General features: G+C 39.9%; 4 protein-coding genes and 1 long non-coding RNA gene across 9 annotated transcripts; 3 read left to right on the top strand and 2 right to left on the bottom strand.

Annotated features, from left to right (window-relative positions):
- The first annotated feature begins 284 nt into the window (after window positions 1-284).
- LOC135346354 (uncharacterized) lies at window positions 285-25,063 on the top strand. Its single transcript, XM_064543950.1, has 5 exons — window positions 285-475; window positions 2,787-2,918; window positions 19,844-20,491; window positions 24,413-24,520; window positions 24,573-25,063. The coding sequence occupies exons 1-5, from the start codon at window positions 304-306 to the stop codon at window positions 25,010-25,012; spliced, it is 1,500 nt and encodes a 499-aa protein (XP_064400020.1). The 5' UTR covers window positions 285-303; the 3' UTR covers window positions 25,013-25,063.
- LOC135346668 (uncharacterized) lies at window positions 6,749-8,550 on the bottom strand. The gene is made up of 2 exons (XM_064544366.1): window positions 8,393-8,550; window positions 6,749-8,348 (listed from the first exon to the last, which is right to left on the bottom strand). The coding sequence occupies exons 1-2, from the start codon at window positions 8,548-8,550 to the stop codon at window positions 7,424-7,426; spliced, it is 1,083 nt and encodes a 360-aa protein (XP_064400436.1). The 3' UTR covers window positions 6,749-7,423.
- On the top strand, window positions 8,765-9,940 carry LOC135346609 (uncharacterized). Of its 2 annotated transcripts, none has more exons than XM_064544298.1 (2): window positions 8,765-9,661; window positions 9,710-9,940. In XM_064544298.1, exons 1-2 carry the CDS (start codon window positions 8,765-8,767, stop codon window positions 9,938-9,940), a joined length of 1,128 nt encoding a protein of 375 aa, XP_064400368.1. The 2 variants fall into 2 exon arrangements, with proteins under 2 accessions (XP_064400368.1, XP_064400376.1); XM_064544306.1 differs by having other exon boundaries at window positions 9,720-9,847.
- On the bottom strand, window positions 9,818-12,039 carry LOC135346860 (uncharacterized). 2 transcript variants are annotated; one of them, XR_010398119.1, is made up of 5 exons: window positions 11,993-12,039; window positions 11,442-11,896; window positions 11,133-11,225; window positions 10,538-10,702; window positions 9,818-10,062 (listed from the first exon to the last, which is right to left on the bottom strand). It is a non-coding gene; the product is annotated as an uncharacterized LOC135346860 (long non-coding RNA). The 2 variants fall into 2 exon arrangements; XR_010398117.1 differs by lacking the exon at window positions 11,993-12,039 and having other exon boundaries at window positions 11,442-11,972.
- On the top strand, window positions 9,947-11,368 carry LOC135346626 (uncharacterized). Of its 3 annotated transcripts, XM_064544313.1 has the most exons (6): window positions 9,947-10,080; window positions 10,127-10,206; window positions 10,261-10,744; window positions 10,812-10,880; window positions 10,946-11,096; window positions 11,145-11,365. In XM_064544313.1, exons 2-6 carry the CDS (start codon window positions 10,142-10,144, stop codon window positions 11,342-11,344), a joined length of 969 nt encoding a protein of 322 aa, XP_064400383.1. In that variant the 5' UTR covers window positions 9,947-10,080; window positions 10,127-10,141; the 3' UTR covers window positions 11,345-11,365. The 3 variants fall into 3 exon arrangements, with proteins under 3 accessions (XP_064400383.1, XP_064400393.1, XP_064400379.1); XM_064544323.1 differs by lacking the exon at window positions 10,127-10,206 and having other exon boundaries at window positions 9,958-10,080; window positions 11,145-11,363; XM_064544309.1 differs by lacking the exon at window positions 9,947-10,080 and having other exon boundaries at window positions 10,127-10,744; window positions 11,145-11,368.

Below are 25,063 nucleotides of genomic sequence, written 5' to 3'. Positions count from 1 at the left end.
CAACTGCCAACTCCCAACTGCGAAGTACCAACTACCAACAGCGAACTACCAACTGCCAACTGCCAACTGCCAACTGCCAACTGCTAACTACCAACTCTGCGAACTACCAACTACCAACTGCGAACTACCAACTGCCAACTGCCAACTGCCAACTACCAACTGCAAACTACCAACTACCAACTGCGAACTTGCAACAGTTTGGGCCATTATGTGTTTACAGTAGTGACGACCATTGCCACAAAAAGTGGTCAGGTCAAAACCAGGCTGGTGGCTACAAAATTTATACGAAATTTATTGAATAACATGAACAAGCCTTTGGTGCAACACCCTTCCCCTGCTGCAGAGAGACCTCCTCCAGTGCCTTGTAAGAAGTTCACAGTGGCACTAAAACCTCAGGGCAAGACTAAGCGGATCTTCACCTCTGTGCAAAAGCCAATCACACACATTGGCATTGGTTATCAAAAAGACATCGAAGGTACGTGCATTTGTTTTGTTTTAGTACGTACAACATAATTATAGGTACGTCTAGCAGTGCTCTTACTAACTTTTCATAGCATTATGACAAAATGTCTTGACAATGTAGTGTTTGAGAGGACAAAACAAAAAAATGAAAGGTCGTAAGGACAAACCATGAACCTATACAAATTAAGTTTAATCTGATTCTGAGCTTGTCTTCAAATAGTATACGCACCTTGCATCTTACTGCTCTTCTTTTAGGTCTAGATCCGCTGGTACTATCAGTAGTACATGTATCATGACTGGCACTAGTAGCCTTTTAGTGAATCTTTTCATTTTTGCAGCTGCTTTACTTAGTTTCACTACGTGGCAGGACAATTTTACCGAGCATGCGCATCTGACGTTACACAATTGCAATTTTTGTCCAGAAATTGTCCGATGACCGGACGTTAATAAGAGCACTGGTCTAAGAGTTATGTATAATTATAGAGTATTGTCGGGAGGGTGATTTATTTGTGTGTTTGTGGTGTTCTGATCAATTGTATAGAAAGAATGCCATTTGTACAACATGTATGTAAAACTACTGCGTTGGTATTGGAGGAGTTGGTATTGGAGGATTTTATGTGTTAGTATAGTGTTATGTATTTGGTTATTTTATCCCAAAAAGAAAAGGGTTGTGGTGAGGCAACTGCTCAATCACAGAATTCAATTGCCATTGTTTTGCTTTCGTCAAAAACTATGTCTAGAGCGGAAGTACCTGTCACGTGAACTGTTCACGGATTATACGTACAAGATTGAATTCTGGCTACAGCGGTGTTTAGTGTTCTTGCCGTGGGCACGACCTTTGACCCCGAAATTTCCATTCAAGCCTTAGTAACGAGCTATTTTTTTCTCTTGCGCAAAAGCGCTCAGAACCCACTCACTACATACTGTAGCCTCAATTCCACGCCGATTAAAATACGTATTTTAATCGGCGTGCTACACACTGTGAACACTCCAAAATATACACAAAGGGAAAGGGAAATACATTCTTGGTAGTTTTTCTTTTTTACCAGAAGCAGAAACAAAAAATATAAATTAATTAGTATCATAATGGCTGACAAATACTTTATGTATAGATACAGAAAAAGGCTATGCACAATAAAAGGAATCTTTTCAGCTCCAGGTCAGCTACAGTGAGCATACTCCAGAGAACGTTGTGGAAGAGTTAGGAAGCTTGCTTTCTTGCATAATAGACGGCATTGAAACTGTGCCATTGTGGAAATTCACCGAAAGTTCGATTCTGAAAAAGGATTTATATGAATATCAGTACATCTATATCAAACAAAATCTTTACTACCTTTAATAGGGCAAGTGGGGCGCATGGCACCAGACAGTGAGGCTCTCCTCCCCCCAGCAAAGAGCTAGGGATATAATAGGATAGTAAGACTTACATCTTATACATAGGTTAATGGTGTACCCAGGGAGACTGTCAACAAGCAAGGCAGTCCTTCAAAGCGTCCTAAAGCGACCTGAGAAAAAAATGAATGTTACTGAAAGGGTGATGATGCCTCGGTGTAGGCAATGAAGCTACATGCAGTACCATTATTAATGAATACACTGTACATATAATTTACATTTTAGATGGATTCATCGGCCCTGGTGGATAATGCTTAATTCTTCTTATTTTTTTTCTCTCGTTATTCCCCTATTTTGCTACACACAAGTTGTACTAGCTTTCAAAGTAAGCAAACATAACCATAGGCATTATTTTGCAAACCCAACTAATTGCAGTTCAAGAAATAATTATGATTAGCAGCCTACAATAATTATACAGAAACTCTTCATTTATCATCGAGCAGCTGTAACAGTCGATCTACACATACACAGACACACTACCGTATACCTTGCGCATGCCCAACTGAGGCATAATGACTGCATAGTATATATGAACGAACAAACTGCAAATAGATATTATACAAAGGTCCTTCCCTACAGACTTTCAACTCTCCTCTTCGTTACTTTATCCATGTAAAATGAAATGCAAATGTTAAAAAGCGAAAAAGCGTTCGCAGGTTGATGAAGTCACATTACTTAATACTAGACTACTACTTTTACTATAGACCTATGGACTACTTACTTGAGCACGGTTGTCGGACCTCCTCTGGTCCAGCCTCCTCTGGACAAGTCAAAGCCAGGCTTTGTCCATTATGTGTTTACAGTAGTGACGACCATTGCCACAAAAAGTGGTCAGGTCAAAACCTGACTAACCAGGCTGGTGGCTACGAAATATATCTATGGCTTGAGTAACATAAACAAGCCATTGGTGCAACACTCTTCCCCTGCTGCAGAGAGACCGCCTCCAGTGCCTTGTAAGAAGTTCACAGTGGCACTAAAACCTCAGGGCAAGACTAAGCGGATCTTCACCTCTGTGCAAAAGCCAATCACACACATTGGCATTGGTTATCAAAAAGACATCGAAGGTATGTGCATTTGTTTTGTTTTAGTACGTGCAACATAATTATATAGGTACGTCTAGCAGTGCTCTTACTAACTTTACATAGCATTATGACAAAATGTCTTGACAATGCAGTGTTTGAGAGGACAAAACAAAAAAATGAAAGGTCGTAAGGACAAACCATGAACCTATACAAATTAAGTTTAATCTGATTCTGAGCTTGTCTTCAAATAGTATATGCACCTTGCATCTTACTGGTTTTCTTTTAGGTCTAGATCCGCTAGTACTATCAGTATCATGACTGGCACTAGTAGCCTTTTAGTGAATCTTTTCATTTTTGCAGCTGCTTACTTGGTTTCACCACGTGGCAGGACAATTTTACCGAGCATGCGCATCTGACGTTACACAATTGCAATTTTTGTCCAGAAATTGTCCGATGATCGGACGTTAATAAGAGCACTGGTCTAGGAGTTATGTATATAGAGTATTGTGGGGAGGGTGATTTATTTGTGTGTTTGTGGTGTTCTGATAAATTGTATAGAAAGAATGCCATTTGTACAACATGTATGCAAAACTACTGCGTTGGTATTGGAGGAGTTGGTATTGGAGGATTTTATATATATAGTGTTACGTATTTGATTATTTTATCCCAACAAGAAAAGGGTTGTGGTGAGGCAACTGCCTATAAAAAGACCACTCCCCAAAAACACAGAGAATAATATTTGTAGCTAGGAATTAAATTACAATGTTGAGGTTATGTTTATGCCTCGAGGCGTAGCCACACGAGGGATACGGTAAAGCTGACTCTGTGTGTGTGTGTGTGTGTGTGTGTGTGTGTGTGTGTGTGTGTGTGTGTATTCCATCTGTAACTGTTCAACGGTTGCAATGCGACGAAAACTAACAGTTTCTATAGGCTTCTAGCCACGTTCTCTTGGATTTTGATTCGTGGATTAGCAAACTAAAGCTTCTTTCTCGAGTTATGGTTAGTTTGACTCACATTGAAGGCTGTTGCAATCTCTTCAGAATCTTTTATAGCATCATCTGTTCGCACAAACTTTCTATTCAACCTATGAGTTAGCTTTGCACTAAAGCGCTAGCTTTTTGTTAGCTACATAAGTTAGAAAAGATTTATTAAAGCAGCTAGCTATAGTAGCCATTGTGAACTTGATCTCTTTGGACACACCCTTTAATTATTTTTGTGGATGCAATGCGCATGCGCGCTCATCCCCACATGTTAGAGAATCCAGCACTACTGGCAGAATCAACTTACTTCTTTTTCTTGAGGTCCTGGTATACCGGTAAGCCACAATACCATATAGAATAGATAACAGTATATGCATGTACACAAGTCTGGACAATAGATACATGTACACAAGTCTTTTCTTCTCAGTAATAGATAGATAATATACACTTTCTGCTTGTTTTAATATATACTACTGTCAGTGCTTAAATCTATCTTATAAGATAGATTTAAGCACTGACAGTAGTATATATTATACTCTGTGCCTTTGACAAAGGTTTGCTCCCACTGTTTGGCTATACAGGCCATTTAAATACCATGCAGTTGCTTCAGTATCGTTGAAGATTATTCATCAAGCCACCTGTTTCCATTCAGCTCCTCTCCTAGATCCTATAATGACTGTGTGGAATTCAATTCTGTCAACAATTGCAATCAACGTATACCTCTTTTAATAGTTTTTGACGAAAGCAAAACAATGGCGATTGAATTCTGTGATTGAGCTCTTTTTAGACTGCTTACATTGCAAATTATTTACCTCTTCTATAACACTCTCTGTGTTATAAAAGAGGTAAAATGTGCTTTGATTGTTTCACAAGAAAGGGGTGTCCACAGTTAATAGTGCATACTGATTGTATCCGTATCTCATGAGATACGGATTTTTAAAGGAAATGTGTTGTATTTTCTTGTTTTAATTAAAGCCGGGAAGAGGTTAAGTGCAAGGCTAACTCATAAGTTAAATAGAAAGTTTATGCGAACAGATGATGCTATGAAAGATTCTGAAGAGACTGCAACAGCCTTTAATGTGAGTCAAACTAGCCATAACTCGAGAAAGAAGCTTTAGTTTGCTAATCCACGAATCATGTTCTGAAACTTCTGACAAATCGCTTTCAACAGAAGACACTCAACAAGAGAGTCTTAGAACACCAGAAATATCACTGACATCACTACTTGAAATCATAGTTTAGCCTCCTTTTTCTGTTCTTTATCACTAAGATAAAATACTGTCAAAGTACACGGTATTAATTAGAGGAAAAGAAATAGAGGTAGAGTTAGGAAAAAGGAGAGCCTGTATCGGAAAGCCGCGTGAGGGTAGAAGGGTGGTATAGAAGGGGAAGGGTGGTAGAAGGGTGAAAATGAGCGAGAGCTAGATGTGTTGGACTGCCCCTGCACGTCATTGCCAGCAATTGCCATTGTATTTTGGACACTATTGTTCTAGCATCCTGTCTAAATATTTGTTCTATTTATATGAAAATTCAAATATTACTCAATCATTTTAACTACTGCGGAAATAAATGCTACTATAGACTATTGTAGTGCGTGCGCAAGATCTTCGCTGAACTAGCTACGTTCACTGCACTGGTGCTGGTGAGTAATATTATTGTTTACCTGTTGGTTGAGCTCATGTAGACTTCTGTGGTAGATTCTATCCTGTGGCAGATCTCTCTAGTCACTGTTACAGGCCGGTACAAGTAATAACAAAATACTGAGCATGCAGTACTGCCAGCTCAGTATTTTGTTATTACTTTTACCGGCCTGTAACAGTGACTAGAGAGATCTACCACAGTAAATAATTATATAGAACAGTACAGTATAGTAGTCAGTTCTCAGTCATATTCTTCTCAGTCCTGTTCTAGTTACAACACTTTTACTAAATTAAATTTAACTTTCTTTCTTGGCTCTTTGTTGTCCGCTTCTTTTGTGCTTTCTTCTTTTGTTTTTTTGGCTCTAAATCCTAGCAACGTGTAGTCTGGATTTAAAACTTCTGACACCTGGACATCGTATGTTTGGCTGAGCCTCACAACTTTCTTTAAATAGTTCTGGGCCTTTTTCTGAGACCCCATCGGAAAATAATGTGTTCCAGTATCATCTGCTGTTGTAAAATAAAATTGTTTTCCCTCAGTTCCCATCTTTACTAGCGACCCAATAGGAAAGGAGTTCCTGTGGTGCCTGATCTCTCGTAAGTCGGAGTCGATGTAGTACGGGTACGGGTGGAAGTGGCAGCAATTTCCCATCTCAATTCTTTCTCTGTTCTTTTTTGTATAGTAATTTACTGATTCACATGACAGTAATAGCATGCAATCAATGGTAGTAAAGTGTGTCAAATGAATAGAGATAAAATCTTTATGGTCACTAATTATTAATCTTCCAGCAGACCTGTTCATGCAGATCGACCTGTTATGGACTCGTCAAAGAGGCAACGACCTGAGAAAGGATACTATTCCTACCTCCATAATATAAGCTCGGCTGACATGGACTTATCTAGCATGCGGGAAGCACGAGATGTGAGAACCACTCTGAGCTGTAAGTCTGATGACAGTCTGCCAGAAGGGGTCTTCCTTGTTGAGAGGATAATTCATCATCGACTAACTAAGGTACGTAACATTTTATGATATATAGCCCTATACGATTGATTCTATTTCTAGGGGAAAACGGAGTATTTGGTAAAGTGGGCTGGTTACTCATTGGAACAGTCTTCATGGGTCGCTAAGGAAGATGTGACTATCTCTACTATCCAGTAAGATTATTAAGTATGGCATGGCAGTGCACTGTGTATTACTATAATTATATCTGCACATTTCCCCCCTTTCAGATCATACAATACACCACAAGCACCACATACCGAGCTTATAAGCGACGCAACAAGAAGATTTGTTCTGTCCATTCAATGTAGTTTAAATTTAGGTACTGTAAAATCCTGTAATTTAACTATAGATTTCCGGCTAGATGTATTTCGTTACCTATTTAAAGATCGAGGAACCCAAATGACCCGCGGAAAGCTCCAACTTCAACAAACTGATTTTAACGATGAATATTTTATAGGTAGTTGGTATATTTTGTATGATAGATATGGCAATGGCTGCACAGTAGATTTTCCTATTGTAGTATGTCCTAGAATTAAGTATGGACCGAAAACATATAGAAATAGCAATGGTGAAATGTTAGAGTCACCTAGACTACTATCTGAAATTGTATGTGTAAATCTGGTGAAAAAACGTTGTTGATCATTGTTAATTGTTAATTGTTAATGCATGCATGGCCCAACCTGAGCAGCCAATACGCACTATGTGACTCATAACTAACTGCTTCAGGCCAATTCTCTACCATAATGCTTTTAATGACTCTCAAACAAATGGCTGGGTCAACACGCATCCCGACTTACAGCTAACCTTGTCAGCCTTCCATTAGAGAGCACGGATTTGCCTACAATTATACATAGACTATGTCATAGTTAAAGCTAGCACCAGATTTAAACATGAACGAATGAATGTAAGACATAATTAGTCACATAGTCATTCAACATTAAGAGAAATGGTTTCTAAGCTAGGACGGTCATGAGCATGATAAGAAAGACATTCCTTAATTACATGGGCAAGTTCAGTTGACTTAATTACAATGGAGTTCATCTTCTTCATTATTCTACCTAATGAGTATATATCGCTCTGTGTGCTCTGTAAAACAAGCCCATCGCGGAGGTCTGGAGCTACTTGAGTGTGTTCTTTTATGTAAATAACTTTCTGTTCCTCGGTCAGGCAGTACTTCTTAGCATGCTTTTCTTTACATGCCTTTCCAAAATCCACAATACATGGCCGGATACATTCTAACAAAGTAGTCCCTAATACTACGTTGTCTACTTTAAGATCATTGTGAAGAATACTCAGCTTGTGCATGTATGATAGACCATCACAAATTTGGATCAGTATTTGCATCCATGTCTTAGGGCTTAATTTAATTTCGTTAGTCGAATACAAGGCAGAATATAATGAAACTTGTTGCTGCTTCACGCTTACATTAGACATTACTAAAGCTCTCCTGGTGGAACAAATACCAAAACAGTGTGGTATATAAGGGCTGGAATTTAATGTAAGTAATATACTGGCTTCATGCCTAATCGATTCGATTGAGGAGTCGGAAGTAAATGTTTTGACACAGACGTCAAAACACTCTTTAAAAATCATACGAGAGCATGTTCCAAACCGACCATTTCCTATATGAACATCACCACCCCCATCTGCTAAACATTTCTCACTTATCTCTGGAACTACAGTAACTCCTCGCATAATATCAGCATTCGTACACATTCTTGGAGTTGCCTTGGGTAGACTGATTGCACTCGTCTTCATGGCTGCTGTTAGTAACTTTAGTGGTCGTTGGTGACTGCAGGATGTTCCCAGAGTTCCTGTCCGTAATTGCTTAGCTCGATACACGTTGAGTTCCCTGTATGAACAATATTATTTACTGGCTGTTAATCAGCAACTTACAGTTTATAATCTATTGCCTTCTTCTTCCAATTCTGAACATTTTTCTCGGCACATTCAAGGCTCTTCTTCTCCATACACAGCTGCTTGCCAATTTTGTCAACTCTAGCTTTTCGATTGAGCCTCTTGAGCTTGGATCTTGAGAATGTCTGGTCAGCCATTTTGTAATAAGTCTAAGAGAACCAGAGGTCGCAAAATACCCGCCATAATGCATCTGAGAAGTGTTATCATGCTATTGAATGAGTACTGTGGTTAATTTAGTGGGTGATAACACCGCAGCCTATTCACCCGCCCACTCATATTGACATGGCTAATTAATTTTGTTACATAACAGCTCAAGGGACCTTTTGTTCCATTATCCCGGGCCTCCTAGCTATGGCAGTAAACAAGCAGTCCAGAAGAGCAGAGAGCCTGTCCATCACCATCTCAAATTCAGCAAAGAAGTACTCTGACTTCAGCCACACAGAACCACAAGTACAGCCAAACTTCTCTCTCTCTATTCCTATCGAGTTGCTGCATCATTGGTACATGAACAAGAAGGCAGAAGAGACATTCATTAGCTTAGTTAATAGCATGGTAACAATAGTTAAACTAGCACAAAGCGATCGTCTGGAGAAAAGGCTTGCAGAACAAGCTAGCAAGGTAGCAAGAAGGATACGGGGGCTAAAAGGAAGAAGGAGGTATGCCGTACTTGCTGGAGAATACAACCTCTTCGTGCTTGATGGAGAAGCAGAATCGTATTCTGAAATTGAGCAGCAACTATCCACTGAATCTCCACAGCCAACAACAATCCCCGAAACAAGTAGACCTACCACAGCACACATCAACAAAGGCAAAAAAGTTCACGAGGTATCACCACGACAGGTAAAACGAAAGCTAGCACACTGTAAGAGCTCTGCAGAGCAAGCGCTTTGGTTTTGTGAATCATTCGGTCTTCAGCCAGAATCTTTAGAGCTACGCAAACAGACAGGATCTCCCATCAAATTCAATTTTTTATCTAGCCCATCTCACAAGCCACAACATCAAACGCCAGCTCTTTCACCAAACGATTCTGCGAGGGTACAGCAAGCTCTTTATGTACTTGACAGGTTTGCTGTGAGTGACGAAGCTTATCATGAATTGAGCGTCGCATCTGATTTACCACCACTGTACCGAATCAAGGATGCTCGCCTCTCAATTAACAACTCTCTCGACATCCGACATCTCGAAGGTCCTTATCCTGGTGCTTATAGACCACCGAAAGCTGCAATCCAGGAAGAGCTAGCTAAGATCGTAAGTAAAGAAGAAATTATACATTATTATTATGGATTATTATTTTAGGTTCATTCAGGGAAAGCTATCACCCAACCAGTAAAAGTAAAACTCAGTGGTGACGGAGCCAGATTCACAAGATCATCCAATATCATACTTCTCTCATTTGCATTTCCAGAAATTCAAGACAATGTTTTATCAGGCATGGGTAAGCTTAACAATAAAAATATTAAACGAGAAAGTGGTGAAAATATTTTTATATTGACATTCATACAGGCAATCATACTTTTGCTGGCCTAAAAGCCGAAGAGTCGTATGAAACAATTAGTTCAGGACTATCTGAGGTATTGAAGGAGTTGAACGACATCATTTCACACCCACTACTCACTGTTGATGAAACAGAGTACCGCCTTGAGTTTTTCCTGGGTAGTGATTACAAGGTGAGAATGTATAGTTAATTACTGACTATAAAAATTGCATTATTAGTTTCTTTTACTGAGTATGGGCCTCAACAAAGCAACCTCTATGTACGCTTGTGTCTGGTGTACCATCAAGAAGGATGAAAGGTATATCTATAATTATTATATGCTTAAACCTAGCTTCCCCATTTGCCGCTATAGGTGGGATATGTCAAAGGATAGGGCTGACTACACCGTAACAAATGCAAGAACATTGAGTTCCCTACAAGCAAAAGGCGCACTTCCCAGCAGTAAACCAGCAAGTGTACGACTAGGATCAATTACAACACCACTACTGAACATAGAGCCAGACCATATAATACCCGATGAGCTACACCTACTCCTACGTATAGCTGACGTTTTAACAAGAAATCTCATTCTAGAGATAGTGGCATCTGCTAAACAAGACAGACAAGGAAACGCACATATACTCACTCACCTACAAACACTACAGACGATCGTTAAAGACTGTGGTATCACGTTCAGGGTATGGGAAGCAAGGGGTCCAGATGGCAAAGCTTCTGGACATTACGAATGGACATCACTGCAGGGGAACGACACCAAGAAGTTTCTGGAACGTCTCCCAGTGAGGTTTGCTGACCTACTGAAGGAAGAAATTCAAGCTAAAATGGCCCAACTTTGGACAGTGAGTACTAATTAAATTTCCCTTCGCATTTTACAAACATAATTATTTATATGGTCTGGCTCTATAGGAATTTCTCTCTTTGTATAAGATGGTTTCTAGCTGGACTCCACCTCCCAGTGAAGTGGTTGAGCAAAAGGTATAGTGTTAGTTTACTAGTAGGGAGAACCATTGTATCTAATTTACTATAATCTATCATGATAGGCGAAAGACTGGATAAGGCTTTTCTTGAGCTTGAAGCACAAGTGTCAAGGGTTTCAGGAAAAGAATATTACGCCCTATATGCACACACTGGTCTTTCACTTCCCTTACTTTATTTCAAAATACGGAAATGTCAAGATGTTTAGTGGACAAGGTGAGTTCGAGTGTAAAGAGATAACATTTTAATCACCTTTTTCTCTAGGGGTGGAGAAAAATAATGATGACGCCAAGAGACACTACTTCTCCAGTAATCTGCATGACCCAGTGGGGGAGGTTCTGAAAGCTGAAGCGAGAATAGACGAGACATCACAATTTAAGCGAAAGAAACGAAAGTACATACGAAAAACTCCATTAGATTTAGTAGACATGAACAAACAGCCACGACTTGACTCTGAATCATGATTAATTCTACCCAACATAATAATATAGTATACTATATATCCTGATAGATTGTACACATTTACTATCTTCAAGTAAATGACTGCTAGCCTATACTTACTTGCAGCCATATACACTCACTTTACATTGCTGGTACATTGCGATTAATGGGGAATTCCCCAAATTAGTGGCTCTACGCAGCTCTTGGGTATGTGTAGATAATGCGATACGTCATTGATAATTGTGGATTTTTTGACAAAACTGGACACATTTTGGAACCGCTTAGTCCACTTTATATCGAGCAGCAGCCGCTTTAAGCAGCAGAGTAGGCCGTATATTTTTGCTGGCAATCGGCAAAAATGAAAATATATGTGTAAGAATGCCGCAAATCAAACACAAAAATACAAAATAATCAAATTTTACAATACAATACACGAGACAAGCGCTGAAACATTGATCAACAAAAGCAGTTAGGGAACTTATACAAGCTGGCTGGCTAGCTTCTTGTGGGATTCCAAGGTTAGCTAAGGTGTATTTCTTCTTCTTTGTATCGGCAAATCAACTGAAAGTAGCTCCCTACAAGGGAAAAAGGGAAGCATAGCCTTTGGTCTCATAAGAACACATATAAAATCATACCGTAATATACAGAAAATTACTAACTGATTTACTGACATATTTTAATTGGTGTCCAGTCATTGCTGGCAATGATAGAGATTAAAACTTTGCCTGCAGCAAGACATGCATGGACTTGAAACTGGAAGTATTTATATATGCAAGCTAGCTAGCTATACCTATATAGCTAGATCTACTAGTCTAGATTGTGTATTTATACCATCTAATATATTTCTTTTGTCTTTCTAAATGCTAGATCTAAAGTAATAGCTTAGTGTAGAAGGTAGTTACTGTTACCAGAGCTGGCCACGCTTGGTAGTGTGCATAGTGCATCTTATTAACTCTGAATGCGTGGGAGATCTTACGTCATGATTGTGGGCTACATATCGCCCACGTTCATAAAATCCTTGTGGATCGCGCAATTTCCCAAACCAGGCCTTACTTTTTCTTAATTGTACGCCCATTTCTTTCTTTGCTGCCTCATTTTGTTTATTCTTTTTGCTACCTTCGATGAACAATGACAACAGCAAGAAAAAGTAAGGCCTGGGAACGAGGCTACTCATAGTAGTTGCTAAAGTACTGTTCCTTTTATGACATCACATAGTAGCCACGCCTACATTCAATCACAACAGGAAGCCCATTAGACAGGATGCTAATCTGCCTTACTAAGCCTCCTTCTGTAACTTCATCAATAACGAGTGTTGCAAGCTGCTCTGTGCTAATGCCTCTCGCTATGTTTTGCTTTTCGCTCAAAGTATTAGAGTATATATATAGAAGGAGATATTTGTGTTGACACTGAACCACACAGTCATTATAGAAAAGAAAACAAAAGTCTAATCTGATGGCCTGATGAATGGATCTTCAAGGATAGAAGCAATTAGGTAGATCTATAATGCATTTCCTGTCAATGAATAATTAAAAAAAGGGGTAGGATCAAGGGCTGTTCCCAGGCTGATTAGGTTGAAGGCTAGCAGTGCACATGCATGCAGCTTTTGAAGCTCTTTTCTGACTCTTGTAGCTAACGAACAGCTATAGCGCTTTAGTGCAAGGCTAACTCTTTTGACGTCATTCCCGGTAGGTGCGGTGTCAATAATAAAGACATAGATAATTTTTCAAGTGTTGTACTGCACTCTATGCCTAGTCTGCACTGCAGTGCTGCTTTTATCACAGCTTATAAAGATACTACTGTACTAGATAGGTCTACAGCTACTCAGCTAGCTAGTACCTAGTCTGAGTGACTTCCATCAACCAATGAGTGAGACACAGAGATAATTAATTTGTCCAAGGTCAGGGGGGTGCTTGAGCACCCTCTGCTACCTGCTGGATCTGCCCCTGGAAGCTGTTAGTTTTCGTCGCATTGCAACTGTTGAACAGTTACAGCTGGAAAAGACACACATACACGTGTACCTCTAGCTACTTCACGGCAATCATGCATGATTATATGTTTTCTTCATTTCCAAATGATACTCACCATCAGGGGGCATTTGTTTAAGTGTTGAAGGGGTCTTTGAGAAGCATGCATTAGACACAATAAGTTTGCCGGGTTTTCGCAGGAGTTTTAGGGCGAAACACGGATGGTTTCACGGGCCCATCTGTGTTCACTCGATGTAAATTTAAAGCATCACGTGAACATATACTGCCTTCATTACCAATATCTCTCTCTTTAGTTTATGCTGGAACTATTATACAATATCTGTAGCAACAAATACAAGGTAAGACTAGTTGTTTAGGCCCTCAAAAGATAGTAATGATTATGTTTCCAGTGGGGGAAGTCAAAACTAGTGCAGAGCTAACTACTAAGTAGAGTAGCAACACTCTGGTAAACAAGTTTGGCTACGTGCTTTTCTGAAAAGGCTGCAATGGCATTCCAAATAAGCAAAACTAGGCATAACTCGAGAACGAAGCATTATTTTGCAAATCCACGAATTAAAATCCAAGAACACATGACTAGAAGCCTATAGAAACTCTTACTTGCACTTCATTGATCCTTGAGCAGCTGTAGCAGTCTACACACACACACACTACTGTATATCTTGCGCATGCGCACCGAGGCATAATAACTCCTACATCTTCCCCCGCTGGGTACTAGTACTTATCTATGAGATGCCTTATTTTTGAAGTTGATCTTAGCTTGTAGTTTTACTTTCTAAACTGCAATGAGTTGGCATAATTGAATTAAGCTAATTAGAAAAAGAAAACATTGAATTGGATAATTTTGATGTAGCATAAACTGTATGCTGCAAATATACAGCAGTATTAGTTGGGCGGAGTCCAACCCTCTGCGTAGGGTTTGGCACCACTGCAATGTCAGGTTTTGTTCCATTGCAGAAATTTTGCAGCCCAATCAGATTGCAGAGTTCAAGTACTGAAGGTGTGGCTCATTAATGAACGATTCAGTAATTATAGTAATTCTCTTTAGTCCAATTAAAATGCAACAATAGCTAGTAGACAAGCCAGCTTGATCCAGGAACATGTCAGGTCAGTTAGAGCTAGTGGCATGAAAAAGTTACTCTTGGAGTAGCATTCTAACTGAACTTTGCGGTTACCCCCCACTTGGGATTAATAATTTCATGCTTATAGCCACACCCTAAAGCTAAGTACTATAGTGGAACAAAACCTGATTTGCAGTGGTGCCCATGCAACCCTACACAGTTGGTTAGACTCTGCCCAACTACATCAGTATGAACCTATAGGGTTAAATTTTGGTATTTAGAGCCAGACTCAGGCCTTAGCAATAATGAAAGCACTGTGGGTGCTGATACCTCGGTGTATGGATGTGTTTAATTTATATTAGTTGAGTGTATTTAGCAGGGAACTATGAGCTATAGTACCGGTGTAGAAGCGATATGGAGCTCCCCCCCATTTCAGGGCCCCCGGGCCCTAAAACGCTAGCGATTTGGGGCCCCCCCCACGGCCCTATTTCACTAGCGCTTTGAGGCCCCTCCAGCGATATGGGGCCCCCACTTATAACTTGCAGTAGATGGTATCTATGCTTGTAGCCTCAGCCTCATGGTCTAAGTAAATCTAGATGTCCCTTGCTGACTAGATATTGCACAGTACTTACTCATAATTAGCTCTCTTGCTGACTAAGTGCAGAGTTTAATAACACCATGACTTGCAGGTGCTATTGGCTAATGTTAGGCTAGCTATACCAGAGCAGGAAGATGTAGATCTATCCTCAATACTTTAACTGAACTCGAGAAAGTTGTTATTTTATGCCCCTGTTATCAGTTACGGAATAAATTACTGTTGCTTTAACTGGCTCTGTTCGTTAGATAATAAGAGATCATAGAGAAAAACACATGCATGCACACACAGAACATGCATGTATGCAGAGTGAGACATTCATTACTGTCATAGGAACAAAGACGAGCAGGGCCTCTTCACAACACCAGTAAACCATATAGAGCCTTGCTCTACGTACATAGGGCTGAGATAGAGGTAATAAAACACACATGGAAAAAAGAACAAGTGTGTCCACAGGTGGCTGACTACCATGCATCCTCCACAATTTCTTGCTCTTTGATTTGCAGTTTATTCTCAACTTCGCCAGGAAAAGTTCTTGATAACAAAGTGCATGGGCTGCGGCTGCTGCTTGTATTCTCAGTAGTATATGCTCAGCCTATATGAATGCATGCATGCATGTGCTGTGTATACAATGGCTATGTGCTGCCACACTGTAACGTAGGCCTTATTTTGCACATAATTATGGCTGCCTTATACTGTTATCGTCAGTGACCAAGCAGCACAGATTATAGGCTAGTCTGTATTGGAGTTTAGATCTACATAAACATTATAGCCATTGATTCTCAACTCAACCTTCTATTACTGTTGTGCTGGCTTGACTCCACTGCTCAGAATAGACTTCTCTAGGGGGGCCCTATAATCACTAAAGGGGGCGTATACCGCTAGTGCAATGGGGTCCCCCCTTACACCCCAAATCGCTAGCGTTTTAGGGCCAGGGGCCCCAAAATAAGGGGGGGGGGGCCATATCGCTTCTACACCGGTACTATAGATTGCTCTGGGCTACAAACTACAACATTGTACATTGTATTGTGATTTACAAGAAGATACACATGTAATAACATAAAAATTATTGTAGCTAGATGCTTTGTCTAGTAATATAATAACAGAACTGGAATGAAAGAGAGAAGCTCTAGTTTCTTTTTTTGGCTTTGTTCGAGATTAGTAGGAGACGCTCGTTTTTTGGGCAGTGTGATGTGTTTTGATGTATGGAAGTGCTGGGATTTTAGCTTTGGCTTCTTCCTAAAGTTCCTTTCGCTTTGTTCAAGAGTAGTATAGGAGCCGCTCGTTTGCTGGGCTTGTTTGCTGCAAATTATAGCTTAGGTGTCTTCCTTTCGCTTTGTTCAAGTAGTACGAGCCGCTCGTTTCTTGGGAAGTGCTGGGCTTGTTTGCTGCAAAACTGGGGGAGGAGCTGGATGTTTCCGTTTTGTGGGTGGAGCTAGGACTATTAATTTTGTCCATCAAACTGAGGTGGAGGAACAGGGTTGACTTGAATAGAGACCACAGATTTAGTAGAGACACAGAGATGCCAACTTCAGATATTAGTTTTCAAAAGAATAATGATGCAGTTGCTAGGTTGGCTGTTTATATAGGTTGATTGTTGCTAAGCTAGTGCATTTCTAGTAGCCAATAGGTTTTGGGATCTAAATCAGTTAGAACATGTGCATTCGGTATCTATGGTTATAGTGTCCCTCATCCCTCGGGCTTTGGGACACTATAACACATAGATACCTCATGCCCATGTTCTAACTATAACATATTATATATACACCGTGATATCATGATAAACATTTTTACGCCACAGGGGAAACTCAAAGAGTGGGTTGCTATAAACTTAAAGGAGGCACAAAGTCTAAGCTGCTGCATCAGTATACAACCTTGCAGCTCTCTTCTCACTTTCTTGCATCTTGCAGTTCTGTAATAGACTAAATAGCAATAGCATTCTATAGTGCAGGAATCATGCGAAGAGTGGGAAATGATCGACTATGATATAGTTACTAAAAAAGATACCAAACGTTCAAAGTCCAAAATGACAATACGTAGTATATGTATAGGCATGTGCTGCTCATTGATGTTGACAGGAACTTTTTCTGATCTTTTATCAATCTGGACTCTAAAAATAGCTGCTCTCTACTGCAGAGGTAACGAACACAAGCCCTTTCAGTAAGTAAAATTATAGCCATAACTCGAGAATTAAGTTTTAGTTTGCTATGAAAACATGTTTTCATAGCTGCATTGCAACCGTTCAGTATGCAGTTATACAGCTGGAATGTACATGCACACACGCACACACACACACACACTATACCGTCAGGAGCCCATAAATATAAAAGAAGGAGCAGCTAACTTCAATGTATATACTTAGAGATCATGTTTCGTAATCTCGTAATCGCCGGTGAAACCGCATTTACTTTTATGGAAGCAACTAAGTACTTGCAAACCGCAGCCCTGTATTGCGTATAACAATTAAGGGCACATATAAAAGAAGAGAGCAGAGGTATAAATAACAGTTGGTCATCAGTCAATCTCCGAGCAATTAGCCTAGGCCGTTTAGCTACTTGCTCGGTCATAGTGTCCTAGCATGCAAAGATTGAAGGCCAAAGGTCATAGTTGTAATGCGCATGCATGTGAACTAAAATAATGATCTCATAACAGTCATGTATCTTTGTTAATTGCACAAGAGGAGGCCGTATATATCTATGTAGCAGAGTAAGTTATGTGCAAAGCATTACCTTATCTTCCATAAAGCCTCCTTTTTTATAGAGATTACTATAAGGACATTGCATGGGTAATTTAGCGTCCGACCAATATCACCTGATTGCAGAATAAAATGTATTATGCTTGTCAGGACAATCAAGATGTGTTATTTATACCTTTGAGAGAGGGCATGCAACTCACTATCTCGTAGCGAGCAGAATTAAAATGTGGGCAGATGAATGTGAATTTGCATGCATGAAGTGCTTAGCACATTCGTGCATATTCATGCATATTCATCCGCCCACGTTTGTTGCATTCTTTTGTATGCCCTTGGTATAACACGTGTAGGGTGTCGTAGCCACTCAGGAAATCTGATCCCCGTAGTCAGCCGTCCTATCATATACTTCACTTGCGCATGCGCACCGAGGCATAATTATTCAGAGTATAATATCATTGTATGTGACTCTGAATGCGGACGATTGCCTTGGTGCACGGTTAAAAGACTCTTTATTTAACCCATTTTCAACTCTCAATTAAGGTGGGGCATCTGTTTGCTGCTGTCTGTTTTTCTGTTTTGCGTTGTCTGAATATAAATTAGAAGATATATATATATAATTATATAGAAACCTATTAGTAAAACCAGTAGGTTTTACATAGGATTGGCAGTGGGTTTGCCCGTGTTTAGCAATATTTCAATTATTTTGACTCATGTTCAAACTGTTCTATCTCTGCAGGGAAAGGCCACATCAAGAAACTGGCTGAACAGATAGTTTATTTAGCCTTTTCTCTCTTTGTATCTCTCATTTCATAATCCATAAACATTTTAATGAATGAATATTTTCATTTTAAAAATTGCACTATTTCGACGTTTCACCGCTCTTTGTCTGACTGACTAAGTAAGTAAGTGAGTAAGTAAGTAAGTAAGTTTCTTGCCCAGCATTTACTCCAAGTACAGCCATCTCCAGGACATTCTGCACAGGGTTTCCAAACGACTACAACCTGGATTACAAAGCGCTTCTTCAGATTTGCGATTGCTTCCACGAGGCAGATGACCTCTCAGTCTCTATTTCTCTTACCTAGACAATTCCGCCATCTTTAATGACTCAGCAATTGCGTTGTGGAATAATAGATAGGCGTGGCTAATAAACCGTGCGCCTAAAATCAGTGCAGCAGTGCTTTTCCAGAGCCTGAGGTGTTCCTTTTCTTCACACTGTTCAGCTCTAGCTCCCTTTCTCTGACAGGCATGCTATATGCACTGGCTAGATATCATGCTCTTAAAATGGCTGTCATTTAATACTGATTCGCAAATTCAACATAATTATCAAGCAATAAATTATTACTCATTATACTATAATTATTAGTCCAGAGATATTCCAGAAGATATCTGATTAGTCCTGTCTTCTCTTCTTGTACTGCCTCTTGACGTTCCACTTTATGCATGTCATGATACGTAAACTGTACTGAAAAAGAAAGGGAATCCGACTAGAAAAACATTTGCAATGTGAAAAATTGCTAGGATTGGCCAGGGGAACCACAAAAAAGCGTGGGAACAAGAAATCAGACGAGAGCATAACTCCAATCCGTTACAACGTCATGAACATGTACAATACATAGTATATTAAATAATAGACTGTGTTCCAGATCCACCTATCAGCTTCCATCCACCACATCATTCCATGCAGTCACCAGTACGGTCCGTGCATGTTACTACGCATGGATGGACTGTGTGTACCTGTGCTCAACACTGCATGTATTAGGAACATCAATTCATCACAAATCATCATGATTATGTGCCCCACATTCTAAAATGGATGTATAATAAATATATATAGGGATTGGTCATCACTCCACCAGTAAAAATTGCGTGGCATATTGGCTGGGAAAACATGGGAAAACTACCAGTATATACATGTGATTGACGTTGTAACGGATTGGAGTTATGCTCTCGTCTGATTTCTTGTTCCCACGCTTTTTTGTGGTTCCCCTGGCCAATCCTAGCAATTTTTCACATTGCAAATGTTTTTCTAGTCGGATACCAGTAGACAGCTAGTGGAAGTTATTCCTGCAACCATTCATAATTATACTAAAGCAACATTAATTTAAGAGATGGTTATCTTATACTCATGCAGGTCAGATCACTTCATTCTTTTGTTTCAACCCCCCCCCCACACACACACACACACACACCAGAGAATGGCACGGACCTTGGCTTGACAGTATCTTCAAGAAGTGAAACCATCTCAGAGAATCGAGTTCATGTCAACAGTAAGCTGGGCAGCAGCTTTGCAGGAGGTATTTTGTCACAAAACAAGCTTAAGAATGTTTGCACCACTCCATCCAATAACGGTTTAGGTCTGTACACCAATAAAAATTTAGGTCTGTACATTGCCTGTTACGATTTTATTTCTTTGCAACTAAGCATGAAGAAAGGAGAAAAAATGCAAGTTTCTCGATTCAGCGATACTCAGGAATGCGAGGTTACCAATGTGCAGGGAGATGTTGGATGGGTGCCTGCCTCCTACATAACCAAGGTGGAAAATCTGGAGAAGTACTCGTGGTTCCATGGTAACGTCACCAGAGCAGAGGCCGAGTTATCCTTAGGATCTGCTGTCAACGGAAGCTTCCTTCTTCGCGAGAGTGAGAGCAATGCCAAACCAGGGCAATTCTCCATATCCCTCTGCAACGATGGTCATGTCTACCACTATAGAATCCACACCGACCCTCAATTTATGTACTTTGTGGCACCACACTTAAAGTTTAATAACCTTGCAGAACTTGTCGCCCATCATTCCAAACACTCTAACGGATTTCTGCTTCACTGTCCTGCCCCCAATTCTCGTAAGTTACATGTAGTAGAATGGAGGAACCCTGCATGCATGGTGAATGTTGCATGTTGCCTGCAAGTAGCAGTGGCGTGTCCACAGGGGAGGTGGGGCTTATGAGCACCCTGGCCTCACAGACAACCATCAAACTATATCAGCACTATATATAGTGCACACTGAGCTCTTGTCGTATTTTTCTATATGCAAACTATATTTGCAACGCTGCATGGCTTTTGCTATCTGATGGCTTATGCATGAATGATTGATAAACATGTAGATCTACAGTAGAACCTCGATTATCCGGACACCTTGGTTCCAGAAGCAGGCCGGATAAGTGAATATGCCGGATAATCGAATAGATAAACCACGCCTTGATCCACCCACTTTATTGATGAACAGCAGTGCCGCATGTTGTCTGCGCATGCGCAAAAGAAAAGCAGGCATGTCTCCATGGTAACAGCTGCAACACGCATGCGCATTTGAGGGACACGCCCATTTTCTGAATTATGTAATCTGATTAAAAAGAAAACTGCCAAGCCGGATAATCGAGGTTCCGGATAATCGAGGGCCGGATAATCGAGGTTCTACTGTATATGCAATGTAGAAGTTTTAATTATAAGTACTTGTCAATGAAGGGGTGGATCTGCAATGAGGTCAGAGTTCACAAGGCATGCAGCTTTGCAGCTTGTTTACTCTTGTATATAGCAGCTAGCGTTTTAGTGCAAGGCTAACCCATAAGTTGAATAGAAAGTGTGTGCAATCAGAGATAAAGGAGAGAGGGATTGGAAACGGGAGTACCCTTGCCGCCCTTCCCCGCGGTTCAATCAAGGCTGTCTTTAGCAAGCCATCTGTAAGGGGCGAGGTAGCTAAGCTGATGCCTACAGTGCATCCAGCTTAGAGAGTAGATTACCGTATAGCAGGAAATTTTTGTGGGGTGCAAAATTTCGCGTTTTTCGAGGGTAGAGCAGTTAACGTGAAAATTAAAACCGGGATAAACTCCCATGCATGCACTGGTAAATTTCACATGCAAAGCGTGTGGTTTCCTAGCATTAAAACGTGAATATTAGAACCCACGAAAATTTCTGCTGAGGACTCTGGAGTCAAATAGCAAAATCTGCACCCGCGAAATTTCCCGCTATACGGTACTGCCCTTTGCAGCTCACTTGGCAGTTTAGGGCAAATAGTAAATTGCAAAAAACCACTTGAGATAAGTGTAACAGTTTACATAAGTAAACCACAACCATTGATAATAGAGATCTATGCTACATAGATCAAGGTACAAACTTCAAGGTACAAAGTTCAAATTTTGGAGCCAAAATTTGAAATAGAAGATTCTGGATGATAGCTATAGCATAGCTGCAGTATTAAGCAAGTACAGTTTTGATCTCATGGGTGAACCAGGAAGAACTAATCCGTATCAAGAGGATTTAAGGTGGCGTATTGTGTGGCAAAGGATCGGAGACTGCTTCAGCATCAGGCAAATATCTGAAAACTTACATGTTGCTCAGTCAACAATTTTAAGAATACTAGATCGTTTTGAACGAACGGGCAGTGTTTGTCACAATCAAGCTACCCCTAGACCTCATACTTTACACTTACATGATGAGTATCTTCTGGTCCAATTGCTTACAGAAAATCCGGGTATGTACCTTAGTGAAATGAAAAGGAAGCTTAATGAGGTCACTGGGGTAATTACTACAGAATCTACAATATGTCGAACATTGAAACGATTAGGGTTTACAAGGAAGAAGCTACAAAATGTAGCATTGCAAAGATGCAGCGTATTGATTGCTGAATACCAGTCTGAGGTGTCTATGTATGACAGCAGCCTATTCATTTTTTTAGATAAAACTGGATCTGATTGCAAGGATGCCCTAAGAAGATACGGTTATTCTATGCGTGGCTATCCTGCCAGAAGTGCGAAACTCCTCATTAAAGGAAAACGATATTCTGCAATTGGAATAATGTCCACCACTGCACTACTTGATTGTTACATTGTAGAGGGAACAAGTGATGGAGATGTATTTTACAATTTTGTCCAATCATCTCTTCTACCACAGCTGTTGCCATTCAATGGTCAAAACCCGAACTCAATAGTAATAATGGCAACAAGCTGTGGTTTAGCTTATGTAAACTATATTACACTTATCTCAAGTGGTTTTTTGCAATTTAGTATTTGCCTCAAACTTCCAAGTGAGCTGCAAAGGGCAGTACCACAAATGTGTGAGTAGTTGTACTTAAATGTTGATATCTTTGGATTAGAACCTTTCTAAGAAAAAGTGCTGATACCAGTGTGTACGTGAATGACTAAGCTACAAAATATCCAAAATGGAAACATAAGGTGGTGGGTTTATGGTGAATAATACAACAACAGCAAATTGTTACAGTGGGTAATCGGTTAGCAGTGCTCTTACTAACTTTTCATAGCATTATGACAAAATGTCCTGACAGTGTAGTGTTTGAGAGGACGAAACAAAAAAAATAAAAGGTCATAAAGATGAACCTATACAAATTATAAATCTGATTCTGAGCTTTTCTTCAAAGAGTATACGCACCTTGCATGCATCTTACTGCTGTTCTTTTAGGTCTAGATCCACTAGTATACTATCAGTAGTATATAGAGCTACATGCATGTATCATGTCATATGCATGACTGGCACTAAAGTCTATTTGTGTTGAGTTTGACCTTCATAAAGTTGTCATAACTTTGTCATACTTTACTGAAATTCAAAGTTTCATATACCATTGGATTCCTTGTTAAAAAGCGCTTCTATCTATATGCTGTAGAGCTGGTAAGCTCCAACCAGCTAAACGTTAGCATTTTCCATGTAGAAGTCCCAGGCATACTTGTCCACCACATAAAGCATAAATGAAGCCATAATTGACCACATAACTTCCGGGGTCGAACTCAATGCAAATAGACTTTAGTATAGTCGACTTTTTAGTGAGTCTTTTCATTTTTGCAGCTGCTTACTATGTTTCACCACGTGGCAGGACAATTTTACCGAGCATGCACATCTGAGGTTACATGCACAATCGCAATTTTTGTCCGGAAATTGTCCGGTGACAGAACGTTAATAAGAGCACTGGGTCAGTTAGAGTAATAAAACACTAACCTTAAACAGCTAAGGTCTCAGACTTCATAAAATAATTGTTGAATGGTTTGGCTATCCTTTATGCATGGGTCTTATATATGTTCACAGTGTATATAATTTATGATTTACTGATTTACTGGTGTTTAGGTATATTTTTGGTTAGGACTTCTGAAAAATTAATACATTCATGATTTACTGATTTACTGGTTTTTTTGGTTATGACTTCTGAAAAATTAATACATGTAGGGTTAGGGCTTAGGTTTCAAATTTCTGTATGTATAGGTTTACAGATAAATAGGCTACGCAGTTTGATACCAAGAACATCCTCTATGCTTATTCCATTGCTGAGATAACACTGAAAAACTACACATTTTACTGTTTTGATTACATCAGCAGCTGCTAACCACAAACCAATGCCGCTTTAATCATTACCAATCATCGATCATTACCCACTCTTTTGAGTTTTTTTCTCTGTGATTCTGGATTCTGCCTGCATGCAGCAAAATTTATACAAAAATGTTCACCAAGGCAAGCTATTGCTTTAGCTTTGACACTTCCACTGAGGCATCAGCATGCATGGTGCTCTCATTCGATAAAATAACCTTTCCATCCCGAGTTGTCTGCTTACATGTAATTATTGTACTTATATATGGATGTGCTAGACAAAACTACTATTAGTGTGCTTTTAAGGCACTGTATGCATGTGCTAGACAACACACTTGCCAATGTGTTCACAAACACACTACAGCTATATGTGTTACTAAACATCTTTAGGCGGGTCAAATTTAAACAGTTATTTCAACATCCTAAAAGTGTGTTCCAGAACACATCATTTTTAACAGTGCAGTGTGGCCTACCTGGATGCACCAATAGAAAGAAAACAGAGGGAGGGACAGTCCATGACTACTGTTGTCTAGACCATGCACAGAAGGACGCCCCCAACAGAGATGGTAATGAATATCAGAGCTGGCTAACAATTGTTTTACTATACTTTTTTATCAGCAAAGATTCTTACAAGCATGCCGGAAGTTCAAAAGTTTCTCCAGAAATTTTCCGATCTCAAAGTTGCCTCAATGAAAGAAAATGATCACGCTAAGCCTGGAGGTGCTCTATTTAATACATTTAGGAGCGCAATGATGTCCCTACCGACCAGCCAAAGAAATACTTGCCTTGCATTTCATGGAACATCAGAAAGCAATATCGACAGCATATGTAGTACTGGCTATGACCAAAAGAAAAGAAGTCGCCAAGTCCATGGTGCCGGGGAATACTTTGCAACATCTCCCATCATTCCTCTTGATTACTGCAATGGTGGAAAGAAGCTGCTGCTGAATGAACTGTTGCTAGGACAGAATGGAACTCATCATACAAAAAAAGGGGACATAGTAGTGATGAAGAACCCTGCTCATGATTTACCACGTTTTGTTATTACTTTCAAATGACTTTCTTTGTATATTATACATTACAATATACATTGTTTGAGTTTGACACAA

This window comes from Halichondria panicea, chromosome 1 (assembly GCF_963675165.1).
Source record: "Halichondria panicea chromosome 1, odHalPani1.1, whole genome shotgun sequence".
Classification (NCBI taxonomy): domain Eukaryota; kingdom Metazoa; phylum Porifera; class Demospongiae; order Suberitida; family Halichondriidae; genus Halichondria; species Halichondria panicea.
Note: the sequence above shows the minus strand (reverse complement) of the source record. Positions and strands in the feature narration are given on the sequence as shown.

Excerpts from the sequence above, each read along its gene's own strand:
- LOC135346354 (XM_064543950.1), top strand. The coding sequence starts at position 304 with ATGAACAAGCCTTTGGTGCAACACCCTTCCCCTGCTGCAGAGAGACCT. Across the intron at positions 476-2,786 it reads TTATCAAAAAGACATCGAAG|AGAGACCGCCTCCAGTGCCT; the intron begins GTACGTGCATTT and ends CCCCTGCTGCAG. Across the intron at positions 20,492-24,412 it reads CTGTCCTGCCCCCAATTCTC|TGCAGTGTGGCCTACCTGGA; the intron begins GTAAGTTACATG and ends CATTTTTAACAG.
- LOC135346609 (XM_064544298.1), top strand. The coding sequence starts at position 8,765 with ATGGCAGTAAACAAGCAGTCCAGAAGAGCAGAGAGCCTGTCCATCACC. Across the intron at positions 9,662-9,709 it reads AGGAAGAGCTAGCTAAGATC|GTTCATTCAGGGAAAGCTAT; the intron begins GTAAGTAAAGAA and ends TTATTATTTTAG.
- LOC135346626 (XM_064544309.1), top strand. The coding sequence starts at position 10,142 with ATGGGCCTCAACAAAGCAACCTCTATGTACGCTTGTGTCTGGTGTACC. Across the intron at positions 10,745-10,811 it reads AAATGGCCCAACTTTGGACA|GAATTTCTCTCTTTGTATAA; the intron begins GTGAGTACTAAT and ends CTGGCTCTATAG. Across the intron at positions 11,097-11,144 it reads CAAGATGTTTAGTGGACAAG|GGGTGGAGAAAAATAATGAT; the intron begins GTGAGTTCGAGT and ends CTTTTTCTCTAG.
- LOC135346668 (XM_064544366.1), bottom strand. The coding sequence starts at position 8,550 with ATGGCTGACCAGACATTCTCAAGATCCAAGCTCAAGAGGCTCAATCGA. Across the intron at positions 8,349-8,392 it reads AAGGCAATAGATTATAAACT|GGAACTCAACGTGTATCGAG; the intron begins GTAAGTTGCTGA and ends TTGTTCATACAG.